The following is a 19,322-nucleotide window of genomic DNA, read 5'->3' as shown; positions in this document are numbered from 1 at the left end:
CTTCATGCTCCATAATTAAAACACAGTTAGACCCGACAGGCAGCTTTTAGTTGTTTTTACCCCTGAGGAATCTTTTAAAGACATTTATATTTTTACATCTGCCATGAGCATATTCTCTAATATATTTTTATGATTGACTTTGAATTTATCCACAGTTTAAATATACAATACCATATTTACTGCTTGGTGTAAAACAGGCTATGCATTGCCATAGATATCAATGCAACCTGGCTTAAGTGGCCATAATAAAAGGAAAGCCACCATCATCAAGTTTATACTAAAGTATATTTATTTGAATGAAAATACCCAAATTAAGTGTTATATTAACTGTAAAAAATGTCTGTAGAATTTACGATGAAAAAGTGAACCATGACAGTAAAAGACCATAAAATGATAAATGGGTTAATGGGTTAAATGTATATCAGCCAAAACAGTTTTTTAAAAACTAAAAACTTTTTTTTTTTTTTTTAAACATTACTGTAAAAGTCACTGGCATTGGTTTGTAACAAAAATATACTGTAATATATATACAAACCATCATTGTAATTTTTGCTGTTTTCTTTTGTGAAAAATACTTTTTCTAACTGTTAAATGTACTAAACACTATACACTATACAACACAATAATATTTAATGGTAAAATTTTTAATTCATGCTGCATTTTGTAAAGTATTTTCTTGTCAATTATATGGCAAAACAGCGTTTCTTTTGATGGAAAACTTTTATTCAAAACAAAACTTTTATTTATACGGTAAAAAATGGAATAAAATGGCAATCTTAAACATGAAATCAACAGTGCCAATATCTTTTTACTGTAATATTAAAAAAAGTAAAAAAATTTTTTTTTTTTTACCGTAAAAACAACAGTTGTTTTTTTTTAACAGTGTATCATATGCAGTGTGGAGGTCAGTGGTGTCAGTAGTGTGTGTGTATGTGTGTGTGTGTGTGTGTGTGTGTGTGTGTGTGTGTGTGTGTAGGGTGCAAAACAAAGGCAACATGATCAAAGCAAACTTTGAAGAATAACAGCAGCAGCAGAGCAGAGACAGCCGGAGAGCGAGAGAGCTGCAGCCACTTGTGAGGAAGAATCCTTCAACAGGCTGTACACAACGTTCACAACATTAACATAGTAGCTGTAAACAACTATTGACTATGGTCCAATGTGTGAAGGTGGATAAGTCCACTTCTTTTATTTAATTAATGGTCCAAATGTAGGCTTATATATTGTGCAAAAGAAAGTAAATGTTGACTGTAAAAGTCTCACTATATATTACTCAATACATTTAAGACCGCCTTCATTATAAACCTACTGATTTTACCATTTATGTTAAGTTTTACATTCATGAATGTATAATAAACAAAAACAACCCCCGATTTTAGTGGATTTATATGTGAATTTAATAATTATATAAAGACGCTTAAACTTGTTAATACTAAAAAAAGTGCTAAAACTGTGAAAAAGTCTTCTTTTTTATTATAATGTAATCTGTAAATTATATATATATATATATATATAAAATGTTTGCACATATATATATATATATATATATATATGTGCAAACATTTTCGCAGTTTGCACATATATATATATATATATATATATATATATATATATATGTGCAAACATTTTCGCAGTTTGCAGCTAGATCAGGCTGAATTGCTCAAGGCCCAGATGCATATGATGGTGATGAAGCTGAAGATGATGAAGACGATGTACAGGCCGAACAGCAGACGGTCGATGACTAGCCCGATCATTTGCCATTCCTCTGAGGTTTTGTTCCCCTGGAAGTGTTTGTCTACCTGACGGCGAATGGCCGCGAGATTTATGCCCAGCCTCCTCAGTTCTTCCAGGGCCGGCTCTGGAGGGTCTGGAGGGGGCTTCACTGGATGTGTGTCACCAAAGAGGGGCTGAAGATGAATCGCTGAGAGGTTGGGGACACTGCCATCTTTTCCTGGTTCTGTCAGAAACAAAGAACACAATTCTGATATATGTAAAATAGCTCATTATCTAAAACTACACTGCAAAAAAGCCAACTTGTATTTTTTGGCCTAAAACAGTGATTTAAATTGGTAAAACTTGGAAATATAAATTATTGACATTTAGGGCAATAATGTAAATTATCACAACAAAGCAAGACTTGAGAGTTGTATGCTCAAAAACAAGTTGGTGAGTTGTTGTTACTTATATCTTTATGTTGGGGTTCAAAACAAGAGACAATAGTTCTGCTAACTCTTATTTCTTTGTTGTGAAATGCGGGAAAGCCAACTTTCCGAGTTGCCGCTGCACTTGAAAATCTCATTGTGGCTGTGATGTGCTGCCTCCAGCTGGAGTCCACACATGTAAGCAACCCTTATCATGTTTCAACTTACAATTGAGTTGACAAAAATCTGAATTCAGAGTTGAGCAAACTCAAAAGCAAAACTTAAAATATTTAGTTTAATTGTCCAACTTTTAATGTTATCGAAATTTGTTGCCTTGAAATTTTGAGTTCACCCAACTTTTCTTTTTTTGCAGTGTACTAAAAGCGATTATGCCGATAGCTGTGGAGAATAATACTATCTTATTAATATCTTATTAAACACAGTTCAACTTTTTTCCTACAGCCTAAAAAAACAGTCCACATGGTAATAATAAATGATGGGTAATCATGGCAATAATACAAAATATAGACAAAAGATGAAAGTTGTGGCTCCAACTCCTCCAACTGAACAGAAATGAAGCCAAATAATCCTGGATACAAGATGCCATCATTTGCATTTTGGTCTGCACGCTACTCATCAGGTGGTGGAGCTGCTGTAACGACTCAATCACAAGTCTGACATTACATCTGCATTTAATAGCATCAGATAACTAATTTAAACAACAAGATCTTCAACCTAAACAGCAGGATAGATGTAAGGTTCGCCGTTGTAAAAAAAGGCTAGCCTGGGTATACCCATACTGCCTAGCGCGCTCGATTTCATTTCGAACCTGCAGACAGTCTGAAATCTGTGGCCGTTTCTTAGCCCTGTTTCAGGGATCCAATCACAGAACGGGGAGGGACGGCAAGATGATGACGTGTACTACTCAGCAGACGGAAGCTTGTAGTTTTGTAGCTTTCTTACAGATCCAACATGGCTGCAGCAGACGCGAAGCTCTCTTTGGATCTAGCTGTAGACAGTGTTCTAGATAGTTTAGAGCCAAAGTTTATTTTAAAAGAAGAACAACGTTTGACTTTACACTCCTGTTTCACCACCAAAAAGGATGTTTTAGTCTTGCTTCCGACAGGATTTGGCCAAAGCCTAATCTACCAACTAGCCCAGTTACCGCGCGCTGCTGTAACGCCGGAGATCTCGCTACGAGCCGGGGGACAGTGGCGCCGAGAGACCCGCAGCAGCTTGTCTATTGTCCATAAAATCAGTGGATGTGTGTGGCTGAATGACATGAGGGGAAATAAGGTGTAAAAATAAATAATCTTGCAGTAAGCTAGAACTGGAGAAGCAAAGCAGCAAGTAACACTCTTTTACAGACAGACAGACACACACACACACACACACACACACATGGGCTAGTCTGGCTATGTAAACATTAATTTCTGTCGCTCTACACACAGCATCTGGTATAACTGATACGTTTGGCTAAGAGCTACGTACAGACGCTTTTGATAGACATTCATAGGGCCCAATAAATGGCTCTGGAGGATCGTAAACCACGCCTCCTCTATGGAGAAATGAATAGCTCGTTTCCAGACTAGATTTAGACTTCTCCAGGGTGAAGGTCCAATGTTTGTTAGACCCTCCGTCCCGCCCTGAGTGTAAATTCCACCATTTAATAAATAAATATGGGTCGTATTTGTTGCCTGCATAAAGACATCTATGGTAATTTCTGAAGAGGAGACCAATTTCCATTTAAACCAATTTTATGTTACTGTGATCGAGATGTTTTGGCTTCACTTTTGGGCATGATCATAACATTAATATACCTTTATTAGATGGATTGAGGATGACAGTGATGTGGTTGCTCTTCTCTTTTTGAGGGAGACAAACGATAACAGCTAGATATCGTAGCACGAGGACTCTGACCCAGTTAGGCACCGCACTGTACTGGCTGGAGCTGAACTGGATGTTGGTGATAAACACTGTCTCCAACAGGCTGCCCACCATCAGAGCAAGACTGATGGAGAAGAAAACATCTGCAGGGAACAAAAACAGCACACTTCACAGAAAATACTGTATGTTTTTCTTGCATGCTTTTTCAGCCACATCCTGGTGATGATGATACGTGGGAAATGCTGTTGACATTAAAACTTGAGAAACCTGTTGTTCATCTTCCTTCATGATTCTGTTTCCAGGTTTCTGATCATATGCTTTGAGGTGTGTCTTTGATATTGTAAGAGCAAGACCATAACCAGGATATCCAAGTCAACACATTCATTGTCACTGAAGCGTTTTTATACAAGGTGGATCCCAGTGGCAGGTGAGTATTATTGTACAGCTGCTGTGGAAAATCCTCTTTCTCAGAGCAGTCTATCGATGTTTTTAACACGGGGTCCTAAATATCATTGGAAAGACGTATAATGGGACAATAAGCCTCAATGACTTCCATTGGGGATATTTATCTAAAATCCTTAATTTGTGGAACTATCGTGCCTTGTGTCCCCTTTTTCCCTGCCATCAGACAGCCTGAAGCCGTTATCTATGCTCCCTTTTTAAAAACACCTCCAACTCCTCATTTAACCTTAAAGAACACAGGAGTTGCTGGTTTGGTTGTGTTATTACATGATTGTGTGTGTTTTAAATGGTTAGAAACTACCAAAATGAACAACTTCTGTGTTCTTCGATGTTAAATGACTGCTTTTGTCAAGGGAGTCTGGCTTTGAACAGAGCAATGAACATGGCTTTGGTTTCCAGTCGGGAAGGGCTGTCTGATAGATTAAAATGTTATTTTTTATTTATTTGCCAAATAACAAACTGAATTCACCTTTTTATACCCAGATTTGAAGCAGCTCACTGTGCTTCTCTGAGAAGTAAAAATGAATCAAGCAAAACATTGAACAACTGAAACTCATTTTTATGTTCAGGAACACAAGTAAATAACTATAATTTGACATCTTAATCAAGAAATAATAATGTGCGTTACTATTTTTTTTTACAGTTTTTTGGAAAACTCATGGATAACTATAATAATCATATTTTAGCATTAAAAATATAATTTTGGTTAAATAGCTTCTGCATACAGGCGAATTAACCATTACAGAAACATAAAAATTGATTTTGGTCATTACTAATGCTGTTAATTTAGGACAGCTGTGGCATAAACCGGTGGTCTAATACATTTGTTAAGTATACTCTATATTTAAAGTTATACAATTTGAAACTCAAATTGATTTTTAAGGTTTTTAAGGCTTTTTTGGTAACTAAAATATGTGTTGCTGATTCTATGCCTGCTTCTTCATACTGGGAATTTGCCAACATCCAAATACTGCAGGTAATACACAAACTATAGTTTACTACCTGATAAAACCCCATTGAAAAAAATGAGACTCTCCCTTTAAATGCACAAGTGCAGCAATGAGTTTCATATATAAATAACTCTATCAGAAATGCCACTCACTAATGAGAGGTGTTGTATTTCCAGTGCTGGGCAGCAGGTCGTTCATGATGAGCAGAAAGACGGTGTAGCCCAGGATGAGGGTCATCTTGAAGGAGGCGCGGTCGACACTTTGAGGAGGCAGCAGGAAGCTGAAGAGGTCCAGTGCGATGAGGAAGCAGCTGGGGATCAGCAGGTTCACCACGTAGAGGACTGGCCTTCGTCTCAAAATGATCTTGGGATGAGACACAGATACAACACCTCAGCATTTTAGTCAGCCTTCAACATTTCTATCTTTCTGATTTTCTTTTTTGTCACAAATGTCATCTAGCAAATGCTGATCATAGATGAATTAGAAACGTTGAAAGTGCTCACAAAGTATTGAATCTCAGAGTAGCTTCCCACATCTAAGGCCAGTGTAGCTGGAGCGACCCTGATACCTGCCAGCTCCCACTCCCCGTTAGTCTCCAACACATCTAGGGACTCCTCCAGGATCTCTTCAGCTGTGGTGCTTTGAATCATCCTTACGTCTGTAGCTTGAATAACATTTAATAGCAACAGTTTGTTTTTAACCCAGACCCAGTAATCCTTAAAGGAAAAGTATGGGGGATATACCACCAAACAAGTGGACACATAGAACACATTTATGATGTTTAAAAAACTCCCATAAATGTCAAAGATCTGTGATGTGACATATATATATACACAATACATTGGGCGTTTATGGTATTTATGTTTATGATATTTCTTAATTTAAAAATTAAAAAAACTAGACACATTTTCTGCTTACAGAAACACAAATTTGCCTTTTTCTTTGCATCTCCACAACATATATCAAAATTGTGAGATGAATAGTGCTGTTTAACGAAAAATTATTTTTCAGATTTGTTTTTAAGTAACAAAATAACAATAAATCAATAATAAATAAAAACAAATAACCATGTGCCTTTTTGTTTGCATCTCCATAACATATAGCAAAATTGTGACTTTAATTTGTTCAGGAAATATGGTGAGAATAAGTTAAATGCAATACAGGACGGGCGTCCCGGTGGCTCACACTGGTAGAGCGCATACCATTAAGGCTGAATCCGGCCTCAGGTCCCTTTGCCGCATGTCCTCCCCTCTGTCTCCCCCTTTCTATCTATCACTTTCAATAAAGCAAAAATGCCAAAAAAAAAAAATCTAAAAAAAAAAAAATGCAATACAGGACACCCTATTAACGGATTAGAATTGTTAAATGGGTTTAAATTTAGCCTTGTAACAAAAAATAAGCTTTTTGAAATGAGCTACTTTTTCACATTTCTGTTTCCAGTCACAGCCACATTTTGGAGAAGTCACTTCTTGTCAAAGTCACATGACCACCACACCAGGGTGTTGAGTATATGTCGCTTCGGGATTTAATGAGTTAAGGTGAAGCATAAAGCTGAATATGGGAAGATTATAGAAGATTTAAAGTGTTACACAGGTGTCACTATGGGTTCTTATGGGTTTGGTTATTAGGTGCCGCAAGCGAAGATCTGTGTAAATAGCCATTTAAACATTAATATTTCAATGCTTTGCACAGTTAAAATTGTGAGATGATAGTAAACCTTGTGTAACCTTGTGTCAGACATTTATTTACAAGCAGTTATAGTTTGCCTCAGGTAAAAAAAAAAGAGTTCATCTCCAGTCAAAGCTTTGCAGACATTTTGTCTTATATAAAGCTTCTTTTTAAGTTACACATTTTAAGGATGCTTTTTAAGAACTGTATTTTATAGTTAGGCAGGCTTACCAAAGTGTATATATGATCCAAAGGTCAGCGAGCAGTTTTGGACATCGAAGGGGAAATTGTAGATCACTAATTTGCAGGAGCTGGTCACTCTGATCGGCTTATCATCAAATACATGACCAGTGTTGTCTAAGTAGACATATTGAGTTTTGGGAGATCTGTCCTCATCAATGCTGGAAGAGAAAAGGAAAAAAAAAAACTAGAACTGCAAAGAACAACATGGTCTCACAGGAATCCGTGAAATAGCCACGGATTTGCTTAACTCAAAATCCGTGGAATAGCCACGGAATCACTCAAATTTCAGTGAAACTGACACGGATTTCGCTACAATGCAAGTTAATGACAGTCATATCCCGTGGCTATTCCAACATACAAAGTGATTATGTACATTCACTGAGTGAATATTTAGAAAATAAAACATATATTTCTCGCTAGAAATGTGATCAAAATCCATTTTTATGCAGAAACTAAGTCAAAATATTGATTTTTTCACTAAAAATTAGTGGACTGTTCGCCATGTTTTTTGTTCTGACCGCTGAAACCTTGAAAGTCACTTGACTTGGAACACGAATAGCCAAGGGATATGACATGTCATTAATCAATCAATCAATCAGACTTTATTTGTATAGCACTTTTCATGCAAGCAAGATGCAACACGAAGCGCTTTACATAAAAAAGAAAGGAGAAAATAAAATAATGATAATGAAAAGATAACAAAACATAGAAACAAACACCCTCTGCCCATCCCCACCCCTCCACCCCACCCACCTTCATCCCACCCATCCTATTAAAAACAAAGCACAAACTGAGGAACTGAGCAAGCGCCATCTCAACATGGAGCAGTGAGGAACTTAACTTGCATTGTAGTGAAATCTGTGTCAGTTTCACGGAAATTTGAGTTATTCCGTGGCTATTCCATGGATTTTAAGTTAAGTGAATCCGTGGCTATTTCACGGATTCCTGTGAGACCAAGTTTGCAAAGAATAACTGATTAGCGGTCAGGTATTATCATACATTTGAACACTCTGTTAACTTACAACTCTGCGATGTGGATGTCTGGGACCCAAAGCAATGCTCGAGGGATAGAGATCCTTGAAATTCCACATTCCTCCTCATCCCAGCTCAATCCCTCTATCTGCCACTCCTACATAAACAGAGCAACTAAATGTGATACACAGCTGATATATGCCAACAATTGCACAGAAGGGGGCTGCAAAACGTCTGATCTGATCTGGTTAAAATATAAGGTTAAAAGCAATGAAAATCTAAAAAGCTGTACTGTAAAAATGTAGTTTAAAACAGAATAAAAAGTAAATTTAATCAAGGAAACAGTTTCATTTGAATATTTTATGATAATGTAAGTATTAACCCAACAAAAATACAAGGTTGCCCATAAAGTTGTAATAATTATGTTTTTAACGCAATCACCTGCTAATTGTGTCTTAATTTTTTTCATTGTGCTATGTTTGGAAATATTGATTTATAATGTTTTGAGAAGATGTACACTTTATCTATCAAGAATAATTCACATTGTCATAATCGTTTCATGGAAAAATGTCAAAAATATTTCATTTCAACTTCATGAGCCACAGTGTATAACAAAATATCTAGTTGTTTTTAGACATTTTATTGCAGAAAAAAACTACATTATATACCTTTAATTTAGGCTAGTGAAGTTTAACCATGGATTTGCTATTTTTCCACAAACAAAAACTAACATAATCGTTATAACTTGAAAAATGCCATAATCAGATCAATCTGCAGTCAGTCAATTTTTCAGTCAAATACTTCTGAATGTACTGATGCTTGAGAACTTACCAGAACTTCCCATAAGATAGTTGTCAGTGCTTGAGATTTTTCATCCTGTGGGTGACGTGTGTGTTAGTTAATCATAAGCACTATTAATCATGAATTTAAATTGATTGCTGCTAAAAATAAAAATAATTAAATAATAGTAATAAAAAAAAAAGTTGCTCATGTTTCAGTGTCGACTCACCACTCCTAAAATTCCCACCACTGTGATGCCGATGGAAATGTTAATTGGACTTGAAAAGCTTTTTACTGGTCGCAGTAGTTTTTTGGAGAATAATTCCTTCTCAAGTTCATCAAACAAGGATACAGGAGTCGGGCTGGTGCAGTTCAATGCTGCTGCACAACCTGAGTTTAAAGAGAGAATGAAATGTTTGAGATAGCTCATATATGCAGTGTGGGTAAGGCAGGGAAGTGGTTGCAACAGGATCTTTTACTTTATCTTGGGATCACAAGGGAATTATCTTATTCATGATAGGTGGCTCAATATACTGAAAAAACCAACAACAATCAAACAAAACATCCTATTTTGAACATAAATTATATCAATAAAATATTCCCACTTACCATAAAGCAGCATGAAACAGATGAAGATTAACTCAAAACGTTTTACTTCTGTCATTCTCTGTCTGGGTTGATCCTTCTCCATGACAAGTGCCTCAGATTACAAAAGAGTCAGCTGTCAGCTCGCTCCAGCAGATTGAGCAAAATGAATGAATAAATAAGTAAATGAAATATGTATACCTCTTCAGACGCTAATATTGACCCTAGCAGCCTGTGGCACGACTTACTGGGAAGCCTTTTCAGTTTCCCTCAGTGATCCACTCATCTGGTGACTGTTTGTATAATGCATGTTTGGATTGCGCAACTGGTTTTTAAAATCATCGTTATATTTGTGACAGATGAGGCCAAGACAAACACAACAGTGTGGCTGGTTTGGCTGCTGGAAAAAAAATGGTGTTTACATGTGTTAGCCTGCACACATTTGCTAATCGGCACTAAACTTAAATAGAGCTCAGACTGATGGGAATGTCGCAAGTTTAGCAATTCTTTTTATTTCATGAACTAAAGTAATGTTAATAAAGAAAGGACTGGAGCACACTGATCAACATACACCCTTTATTTTAGAATAACGATTAATAGAGAAGGAACATAATTTTATCACATAGTAAATAATCTACTGTCTTACATTATTTGGCATGGAGCTTACAAACTGAATAACAGAGGTCCGAGAATATAACCCTGGGGGACCCCACTCAGATTTATGATCACTAATAGAATCGAGATGTGACCCGAACCAGCTGAGTACAGTACCAGATAATCCTAACTCTGAAGTATTTGTAGACAGAAGTACCAAAGACGGCACTAACAGTAGCAGAACCAGAGCCAATGTGTTATTTAATATCTTCATCGGTATCTTTCTGATGCTGAGTGGTGGCTGGAAACCAGATTTAATTTGTGCAATAGAGGATTCACCTCTTCAGAAGGGACTAAATAAATGCAGAACACAAAACTAACAGTACTGAAAACAAACATTACAGAAACAATAAGCTTTGCCTTCTTTATTCCTTCAGGTCTGGCTGATCCAGACACACCACATGGAGATGATAACCAGCGCATAACAGGTGATGAGCAGCAGATAGATGCGGAAGAGCAGGAAGTCAAGGACGTATCCTACGTGACACCACTGGCCCTGCAGCTCGCTCTCCTTCTGCAGTGAGGTGAGGTGAGCACGGAGGTCACCCAGGTACTGACAGATCTGCTGCAATTCAGGAGGAGCAACTACACCTGAGAGGAGAGGAATGACAGGAGAGATCACAGTTCACACGCAGTCTACATCTGACCTGACCCTAGATTAAAATGCTATTTAATTATAATAAAAACCGGGAAATTTTCATACAAAAAGTATCAAATACCTCAAAATACAAAATGTATGCCAATAATAAAATTACATTAAACGTAATGATAAAAATATTTTGGTTAGGTTTCTGTGTGAGAAGATATTTCTGTTTTTATTTATGTACATATCTTCACAATTTCTTTTGAATCAGGGCTGTAAAAAAAGTCATACTTACATTTAGGATAAACAGTTTATTATTGTTTGGTCTCTAGAAAGCACTAATCTTGGAGGTTTTTTTGATTGGAAAGCGCTACGGCTGATTGTACAGAGGATCTGGGCCAGGTAAGAGGAAAAAAATATTGAGAGGAGAAAATTTCTTTTCATCATGCAGTTTGAGAAAAAAAGTTGAAATGACCAGTTTAAAATTAAAAATCAAAATAGGTGAGATAAGATTTTTTTTTTTTTAAAGTTGAAATGTCAGAAATGAAGTCAACTATGAAAGATATTCACAGATTGGTTGTTCCTGTGTCAATATGTCATCAGAGGAACATTGTTTTCTATCCAAACAGTTAGGTAGACTGCAAGCTACAACCTGATTTTCATCAATGCCTTAAAATTAGCAATAACCACAATATTTAAAGGTGTTGTAGTACGAAAATCCCCCTAAACATAAATGAGCTCTTCTTGGTGGTCGGCGACTACGACTATTGTTTTGTTAAAATCTGCTTTTATGTAATTTATGTAAATATTAGACGTGTTGAGGAAAATTAGGAAAATTCATTTTTGAATGAAAATTATTTTTCCTCCACATCATTTTTTTCTCCCACCTGGCCCTAATCCTCTTCTGTATGTTTGAGATTAAGAATAATGACCAAAAACAATACTTACAAAATGACACATCCATTTTTTATTATACAGAAGTAGTCTTAGTGTTACCTTAACTTGACTGTAATTCAATCATTCATTCAGATATACTTCCTTACCTGACATACATAGATTCATATTTCCTTTTCGTTTGTGATAATTGATGACCGCCACTAATTTTGAGGTCAGGCCACTGTTTGATTACCTTCGCTGCTGGTCGGCTGCTGGGCTGGCTGCTGGGCCGGCTGCTGGGCCGGTGTCTGGCTGGCTGGTTGGATGCTCCACGACTCTGAGCAACTATTTGAACTTTCAGGTTTATCCTTCTGTTGTACAGAGGGGCGCTCGATGTCCTCCGGCCACTTGTAGCAGATGAGGTTGGCGATGTGTTTGAGGACAACCACCCTCACCCAGTTTGGAACCTCCTGATATTTCATGGTGCTGTGGTGGAGCACGTTAGTGATGATGACTGTCTCCAGTAGACTGATGACCATAAGAGCCAGGCACACTGAGAAATAAATACCTACAAAGAAGGACAGATTGAGAGAACTTCATATGTGAAACTTTTTCCACAGTAGCAGAAAAACTATATTTGCAGAAAGTTGGCAGAGTTGTTGCTCAGCTCATTCTCACAGTGACTTCTTTTACAAGTTATCTCTCGAAACTTAAGCAAAAGGACCTCTTGATTGTATGATTTTTATTGATACTAACTTACTAAATTGGACAGGTTTAAACTATAAAACACTGTATGGTCTGTATAATTATTATTTTTTAGCTCTCACCATAATTAAAAGAAAAAAAATACAAGAATATGTCAAACATTCACACTTTGACATCTCCTTAAATATATAATTTCTTGATTTGTGAGATTTTTGTGGATGAAAAATTATGTTATGGACCATAAAATGCGTTTTTTTCCCTGTTTTGATTGCTTTCGGTTATTATTCTCTTCATAATTGCTTTTTGCAAGTTTAGACATTTAGGAAGTCGTATAGTTTGTGAAAGGTAAAAAAGGGGGGGGAACTCAAAAACTGCATTACTTGATTTTTACCACTTGGGGGCAGCGAAACAAGCTGTAAACATGAAACTGACATTTTGACGAGTGACTGTGTTAAATGTAAACACTTATTCAGCGTTCAGTATTTCATGTCTCTATTTAATGTCTATATACAGATTATCATGATATTAGTGATAGTGTAACCAATATTTAACCCCAGCTCTGATTGGTAGCGCTCAGTTTGTGTCACCTCTACATGTCAATGCCTCTGACCTATGATTGGTGTGCCGTTTGCAGTGCTGGGCAGCAGGTCGTTCATGATGAGCAGGAAGACGGTGTAGCCCAGGATGAGGGTCATCTTGAAGGAGGCGCGGTCGACGCTGTGGGGAGGCAGGTAGAAGGACAGGATGTCGATGAGCATGAGGAAGGAGCTGGGGATCAGCAGGTTGACCACGTAGAGGACTGGTCGCCGCTTTATCACCACCTAGTGAACAAGAGGCAGTGTGAAGAGTGCACTGCAGGGCATCAATAACATATATGGTAGGTTACTTCAGAAGTGGAAAGTAACTCGTAACTTGAGTGTTTCTATTTAATCTAATGCAGGGATGGGCAACTTAAATGCTGGAGGGGGCCACAATTTTTCATCAACACTACCACAGGGCCACATATAGGACCGTGCACTTAACCAGATATGATGAAACTGCAATTTTAAATATGTTTACAGCGCAGTAACTTAACATATTTTATGCTCAGATGCATATATAACAGAATAAATAGGAATACAAAAGGTTTGAAGCAAATAAAAAATAACCACTTACTGTGATTTCTTTTTTTTTTCTCTCTTCAGTGCAAGAACAGCAGACCAACATTAATTGCAGTAATTTTGTGCATTTTTACACTGCACTTTTAAGACTTCATGTTCAAATGCATGTAGTTGTACTGAGGGCCACTTCAAGTGAGGGAGTGGGCCAGATGTGGCCCCCGGGCCTCCAGTTGCCCATCCCTGATCTAACGTTACTTTATACCTGTCAGGGTACAGTTTTCTTCCCCTGCTTCTCTGTTTCCCTGCGACCCCCTTTCTTGTGTTGCTGTGACTACAGTCTGTCTTTTGTGTGTGTGTGTGTGTGTGTGTGTGTGTGTGTGTGTGTGTGTTTGTGTGTGTTTACAGCTGCTTCTCATCCACGAATCATCCACCAGCAGTAAATCTACCTGAGTTTTCAGAGGCAAATATTCTACTTTTTACTTTTCTAATAAAAACAACAACAACATGCTTATGTGATAAGATGCAGAACTGTCGTGTGTCGTGTTTTGAAGTCGTGTTTGTGTCCACCTGATGAATATAATAATAATAATCACATTTTCACTTTCTTTTAGCACTTTTTTTGGTCTTTACCAAGTCTTAAGAGAAATATCTGACTGATTAGCTGCTAATGCTCCACAACTACTCCACAACTAGTCTTTTTGTGTATTTTTGGGGCTGAACAGGTACAGTGCAGTGGATTTTTTTCTAGCTTTTTTTTTTGTTGTTGCTGAAAACAAAGCAATGAAAGCAGTGAGAGTGAACCTCAACAGTAGTTGTGGGCCAGACGGCCAGACATGTATTTATGGCTGTTATATTGGCACACATAGCAGTAGCAAACTCAGTATAAACTGTATTCCCTCACCCAGAAGGTGATGATGTCCCACTCATCAATCCCAAACTGGAGGATGGAAGTCTCTCCCAGTATGTCCACAAGCTCCCACTCTCCACTGGCCTCCAGGTAACGTTTTGAGTTTCCAGACATTTCTTTAAAGGTCAGGGCTGGGCCTACTCTCACATCCCTTACTGTGGAAGAGAAGAACACAATGGGAGAGGGAAAACTAACATTTCCATAGCACAAGAACTAAGACATGATTTATTTATTTTATTTCCTGCAAAAGATATTTAAAGTACAACAGACCGTAGCTGCATTTTAAGACCCACTAAGTGTAGCCAATGACTGGATGAGTGTCTGATTGGCCTTTTCTTACTGGTGTGCATGTAGGAGCCAAATGTAAATGTGCAGTTCTGCACGTCAAATGGAAAACTGAAGATCTCCAGGTTGCAGGCTGAGACGAGCCGAAGCATTCTGTCCCAGCGGATGTGACCTGTGTGGTTGATGTAGACGTAAGGACACGCTTGGGAAACATCATCGTCCACGCTGGGAGGGTTGGAGGAGTCGGCAAGAAGACACAGAAATAAACAAAAACAGGTTGAAGTTTCAGGTATTTAAATTAGTCTCCCAGGGAAACAAAAATATGAGGTGTATTTAGTTTAACAATGAATTCAATTTCTTTAGCTCTCTCAGTTTTGTATGCTGGATTTTAAAACATACACTACCGCTCAAAAGTTTGGGGTCACTTAAAAAATGTCCTAATTTTTTCAAGAAAAACACAATTTTTTAAAATGAAAAAAAACAAAACAAAAACTGACATACAGTCTAGACCAGGGGTCTCAAACTCAAATTACCTGGGGGCCGCTGGAGGCAGTATCAAAATGACCAAAAAAAAGTGACAAAATTACTAAAAACAGACACAAGATGACAGAAAAAAACAAAATTACTTAAAAAAGACACAAAATTACTAAAAAAGACACAAAATGACTGAAAAAACACTAAATTACTTAAAAAATACACAAAATGACAAAAAAGACACAAAATGACTGAAAAAACACTTAATTACTTAAAAAAAGACACAAAATGACCAAACAAATACACAGAATTACCAAAAAAGGACACAAAATTACCAAAAAAAGTAATTAAAGGGACCTTCCACACACAACACAGTGAAGTGCCATTCATATAAAACTCACATTAAACTTTCATATCAAGGTGAGGGCCACAAAATATCGTCACGAGGGCCACAATTGGCCCGCGGGCCGCGAGTTTGAGATCCATGGTCTAGACCTTGTTAATGTGGTAAATGACTATTAAAGCTGGAAACAGCTGATTTTCATTTTAAATATCTATTATATATTCTCAGCAACCATCACTCATGTTCTAGTGGCATAATGTGTTAGTTCACATTTATAGTGTTATAAGGCTAATTGATCATTAAAACACCTGAGCATTATGTTAGCACAGCTGAAAACTGTTTTGTGCTGATTTGAGAAGCAATAAAATGCTTCCTCAGGCTGGTTGAGTAGCTAGAGGTAAAGTTGGAGATTTGTACAGGTGAAAATTATTGTTTCTACCATTGTCAATGTATTTCCGATTCATTTTGTAACTCATTTCATGAATAAAACAGTTGTTTTCATGGAAAACAACACAGACATCTTCTGGGTGACCCCAAACTTTTGAGCGCTAGTGTATATTAATACATCCCAAACCTGTCTGAATAACATCAATTAACCTTTTACAGCTGAAGAACTTACAATTCGTACACGATGATGTCTGGGGACCAGAGCTGCTTCACAGGAAGAGAAATCCTGGTGACGCCGTCACACTCATCAGGGTCCCAAACCAGGAACTCATGGTGCCAGTACTGCAGGTAATTAAACAGAAATGATGCACTGATAAACTAAACTACATTAGTTTTGTAATCTCTGTATGTGATCCTGCTGTGGTTACAAGCACATGATGAATCTGATTGCATTCACATTTATTGACACTATTTTTTAATGATTTCATGGTACTTACCAGTCTGAGCCACAAGAAAGTTGTGAGTATTTGAGTTTTCTCATTCTGAAACACAATAACGAAAAGGTCATTTGCACATGAAGGTTATATAAATCATTTAAACCAGGTCAGAGTTAGAAGTGTTTTATAACACTGCACATGCTAACCACTAATATAAATTGTAGTGAATTTTATTTAGGTGCTCTTGTCTTAGATCACCAACTGATAAACTCACCACCCCCAGGACAGCATACAGGGTGAAGGAGATGTTGGTGATGGTGGGATTACTGAGGTTCTCTGCTGGTCTGAAGGATTTTAGGTCAAACACAGCCTGTATGGACTCATGGGTGGGACCGCTATGACCCTCTTTACAGGGCAGTTTACTGTAACACAGGGACACTGAGAAGAAAAGTTTATAAAAAACACTTTATTTGTACTACACCTTAAATGCAATTTTAATATTTTGCTTTGCATTTACAGGGTTGTTCGTATAGTTTAAATGCAACAAAACTATGACAGAATATTTGTTAATAAAGGTACCAAAGTGACTATTGTTGCAGACAAACCTATCAAAAAAAATCGAAAAATTATTTGGACAGAAGAGAAAATTAGTTTGCATAACTATTGCATCAGTGCATTAATGCAGGGCTGTAATCAAGACCAAATTAATCCAGTCAAAGACCTGGTCCAGTCATTTCCGAGTCTAAAATCAAGCAACATTCGACACAACTGATCGGACGAGTCCAGCGAGGAACAGGACAAGACAACCGGACTCATTTAATTTCTATTGTCTTCCAACATGATGTTGCACAATTACTCAAATTTGTGGAAAAATCCCTTTATTTTGAATTCAACACTATACATGGTTAATCATAAATGTGAAATATAGTGAATCCATAAATGATACATGAATGTTTCAAATATAAACTTTTGCTGAGTCAAAACAAAGTCTGTCTTCAATATCAATTCATTGCCTTAAAGAATCATTAGTGCCGCTAATATTCATTAGAGCAAGAGACAGAGCTAAATATGTGTCGGACTGCAAAACAAAATGCATACAACTACAAACAAAGTAAAGTAAATAAAAGTAATATTACCTGACATTAAGAGTAAACCTGAGACAATCAAGATGTTGATACGTGGTTGAGACGGACTCATGCTGGATGTTTCTGATGTAAAAATTATCCTCCACAACCACCGATCTGATCGAGTGTAAAGCAAGAGAGCATCGACTGGCTGGGTGAATGTGCACACACTTGTTTTTGCCACTTAGCAGGACATTGAAGTGACTAACAGTAAATCTCTGGAGACTTATCCTAACCTTAACCAAAACCACTACATGTCAAACCCCATACCCCATAACATAACATAACATAACATAACATAACATAACATAACATAACATAACATAACATAACATAACATAACCTTAAACAAAAAAGTTGATACTTTGTATTGTAAGTACAAGCTTTTGTTGAATGAGTCCCCATAATCTGACTGTCTGAGCACATGGGTCCCCACAACAAGAGTAAAACCAGTATACACATACATATACTCACAGGACCACATGCAGACAATGCAAACAAACACAAAACCTCACTTACGTAAGAATATGTATATTTGAAATTTTCAAGCTTTAATATTGTAAAAAACAAAACAAAGTGATAGGATATAACTATGTCTTTGAAGACATTCAACCCTCATGGGACAAAATGCATAAACACACACAATTATGGTATGTGCAGATGGATCATTAACACACACAGGACTTGTTTTTCCACACCTCTGGTAAGCACTCAACCATTTTATTTTTTAACACCTCAGCCTATGGGAGATACAATACTGTTCCATTCAGAGCTGGCCCAAGGCATAAGCGAACTAAGCGGCTGCTTAGGGCTCCGTGGCCACTAGGGGCCCCCAAGAGCAATTAACAAAAAATATGTATATATTTTGTTTAATATATTGCATGTATGAGTGATGATTTCTATATGATCAAATATATATTATTGTACAAAAACACAATTCTATGTCAATGGATTGCTGCTGCTGATGTAGGCCTAGTGAGTCTTAGTGCCTCTCTTTAAGCACCGGTAATGTTGCCTCCTGCTGTGCAGTGCGCACTGCTCATCAATAGCACAGGTAGTTGGAGGCAATACAATGTTGCATCCTTCAGTACCAGAGGAAAGAAAGAGCAAGAGGAGAAAAAACACCCAGATAAAGGTATGTTTGCATGTCTTGGTAATTGAATATTTATCAAAGAGATTTGACCCCCTTAAATGTGTAAAGAGATATCAAGCTGACAATAAGATAATGTAAACAACACTGCCAGAGCCGCAATGAGTTTATAGTAGGTGTGTGAATGATCAACAATTAGTATTATTGGCAGAAATAGAGAGCCCCAAAATCGAATTTTGCTTAGGGCCCCATGGAGGCTTGGGCTGGCTCTGGTTCCATTCTCCAGTGGTGCATACTGCGCTTTCAAACCAGTGCTTGTTTGGTTTTATACTGGCTTAGAAACCTGTGTTCTCCATCCTTCCACCAGATGCCGCTAGTCACCTGACTCTGACATTCACATGCTCACCCGTTTTCACTTTCAATCATCAGCCCTATAGTATATAACCTGCCAATTTCCACTCATTCCCTGCCAGTGTGGCTTTTCTCTTTGCTTCCCAACCACTTGACCCTGATTTTATTTCTGCTTTTTGGCCCATTTACTTGTTTTTGCCCTGCTCGTTCTCACCAGCCATGCCCCACTTTATTTGACTGTTAAAAACTATCATCCTTGATGACTCTTAATGCTATTTTGACCATATATACATGGATACATACATCCTGCCTGCTTCCCTA

General features: G+C 37.4%; 1 protein-coding gene across 1 annotated transcript; it reads right to left on the bottom strand.

Annotated features, from left to right (window-relative positions):
• Positions 1-1,643: 1,643 nt before the first annotated feature.
• Positions 1,644-19,222, bottom strand: LOC131977180 (uncharacterized). Its single transcript, XM_059340383.1, has 19 exons — positions 19,191-19,222; positions 16,711-16,858; positions 16,497-16,541; positions 16,232-16,341; positions 14,851-15,077; positions 14,505-14,665; positions 13,114-13,324; positions 12,052-12,366; positions 10,724-10,930; positions 10,619-10,632; positions 9,710-9,782; positions 9,330-9,490; positions 9,152-9,196; positions 8,371-8,477; positions 7,337-7,506; positions 5,941-6,101; positions 5,590-5,800; positions 3,959-4,168; positions 1,644-1,954 (listed from the first exon to the last, which is right to left on the bottom strand). Exons 1-19 carry the CDS (start codon positions 19,220-19,222, stop codon positions 1,644-1,646), a joined length of 2,919 nt encoding a protein of 972 aa, XP_059196366.1.
• Positions 19,223-19,322: the final 100 nt, after the last annotated feature.

This window comes from Centropristis striata, chromosome 9, assembly GCF_030273125.1.
Source record: "Centropristis striata isolate RG_2023a ecotype Rhode Island chromosome 9, C.striata_1.0, whole genome shotgun sequence".
Taxonomy (NCBI): Eukaryota; Metazoa; Chordata; class Actinopteri; order Perciformes; family Serranidae; genus Centropristis; species Centropristis striata.
This window is presented reverse-complemented; position numbering and strand designations above follow the sequence as displayed.

Excerpts from the sequence above, each read along its gene's own strand:
- LOC131977180 (XM_059340383.1), bottom strand. The coding sequence starts at position 19,222 with ATGGCTGGTGAGAACGAGCAGGGCAAAAACAA. Across the intron at positions 16,859-19,190 it reads AACGAGCAGGGCAAAAACAA|TAAACTGCCCTGTAAAGAGG; the intron begins GTAAATGGGCCA and ends CCTGTGTTACAG. Across the intron at positions 13,325-14,504 it reads GGGACATCATCACCTTCTGG|GTGGTGATAAAGCGGCGACC; the intron begins GTGAGGGAATAC and ends CTTGTTCACTAG.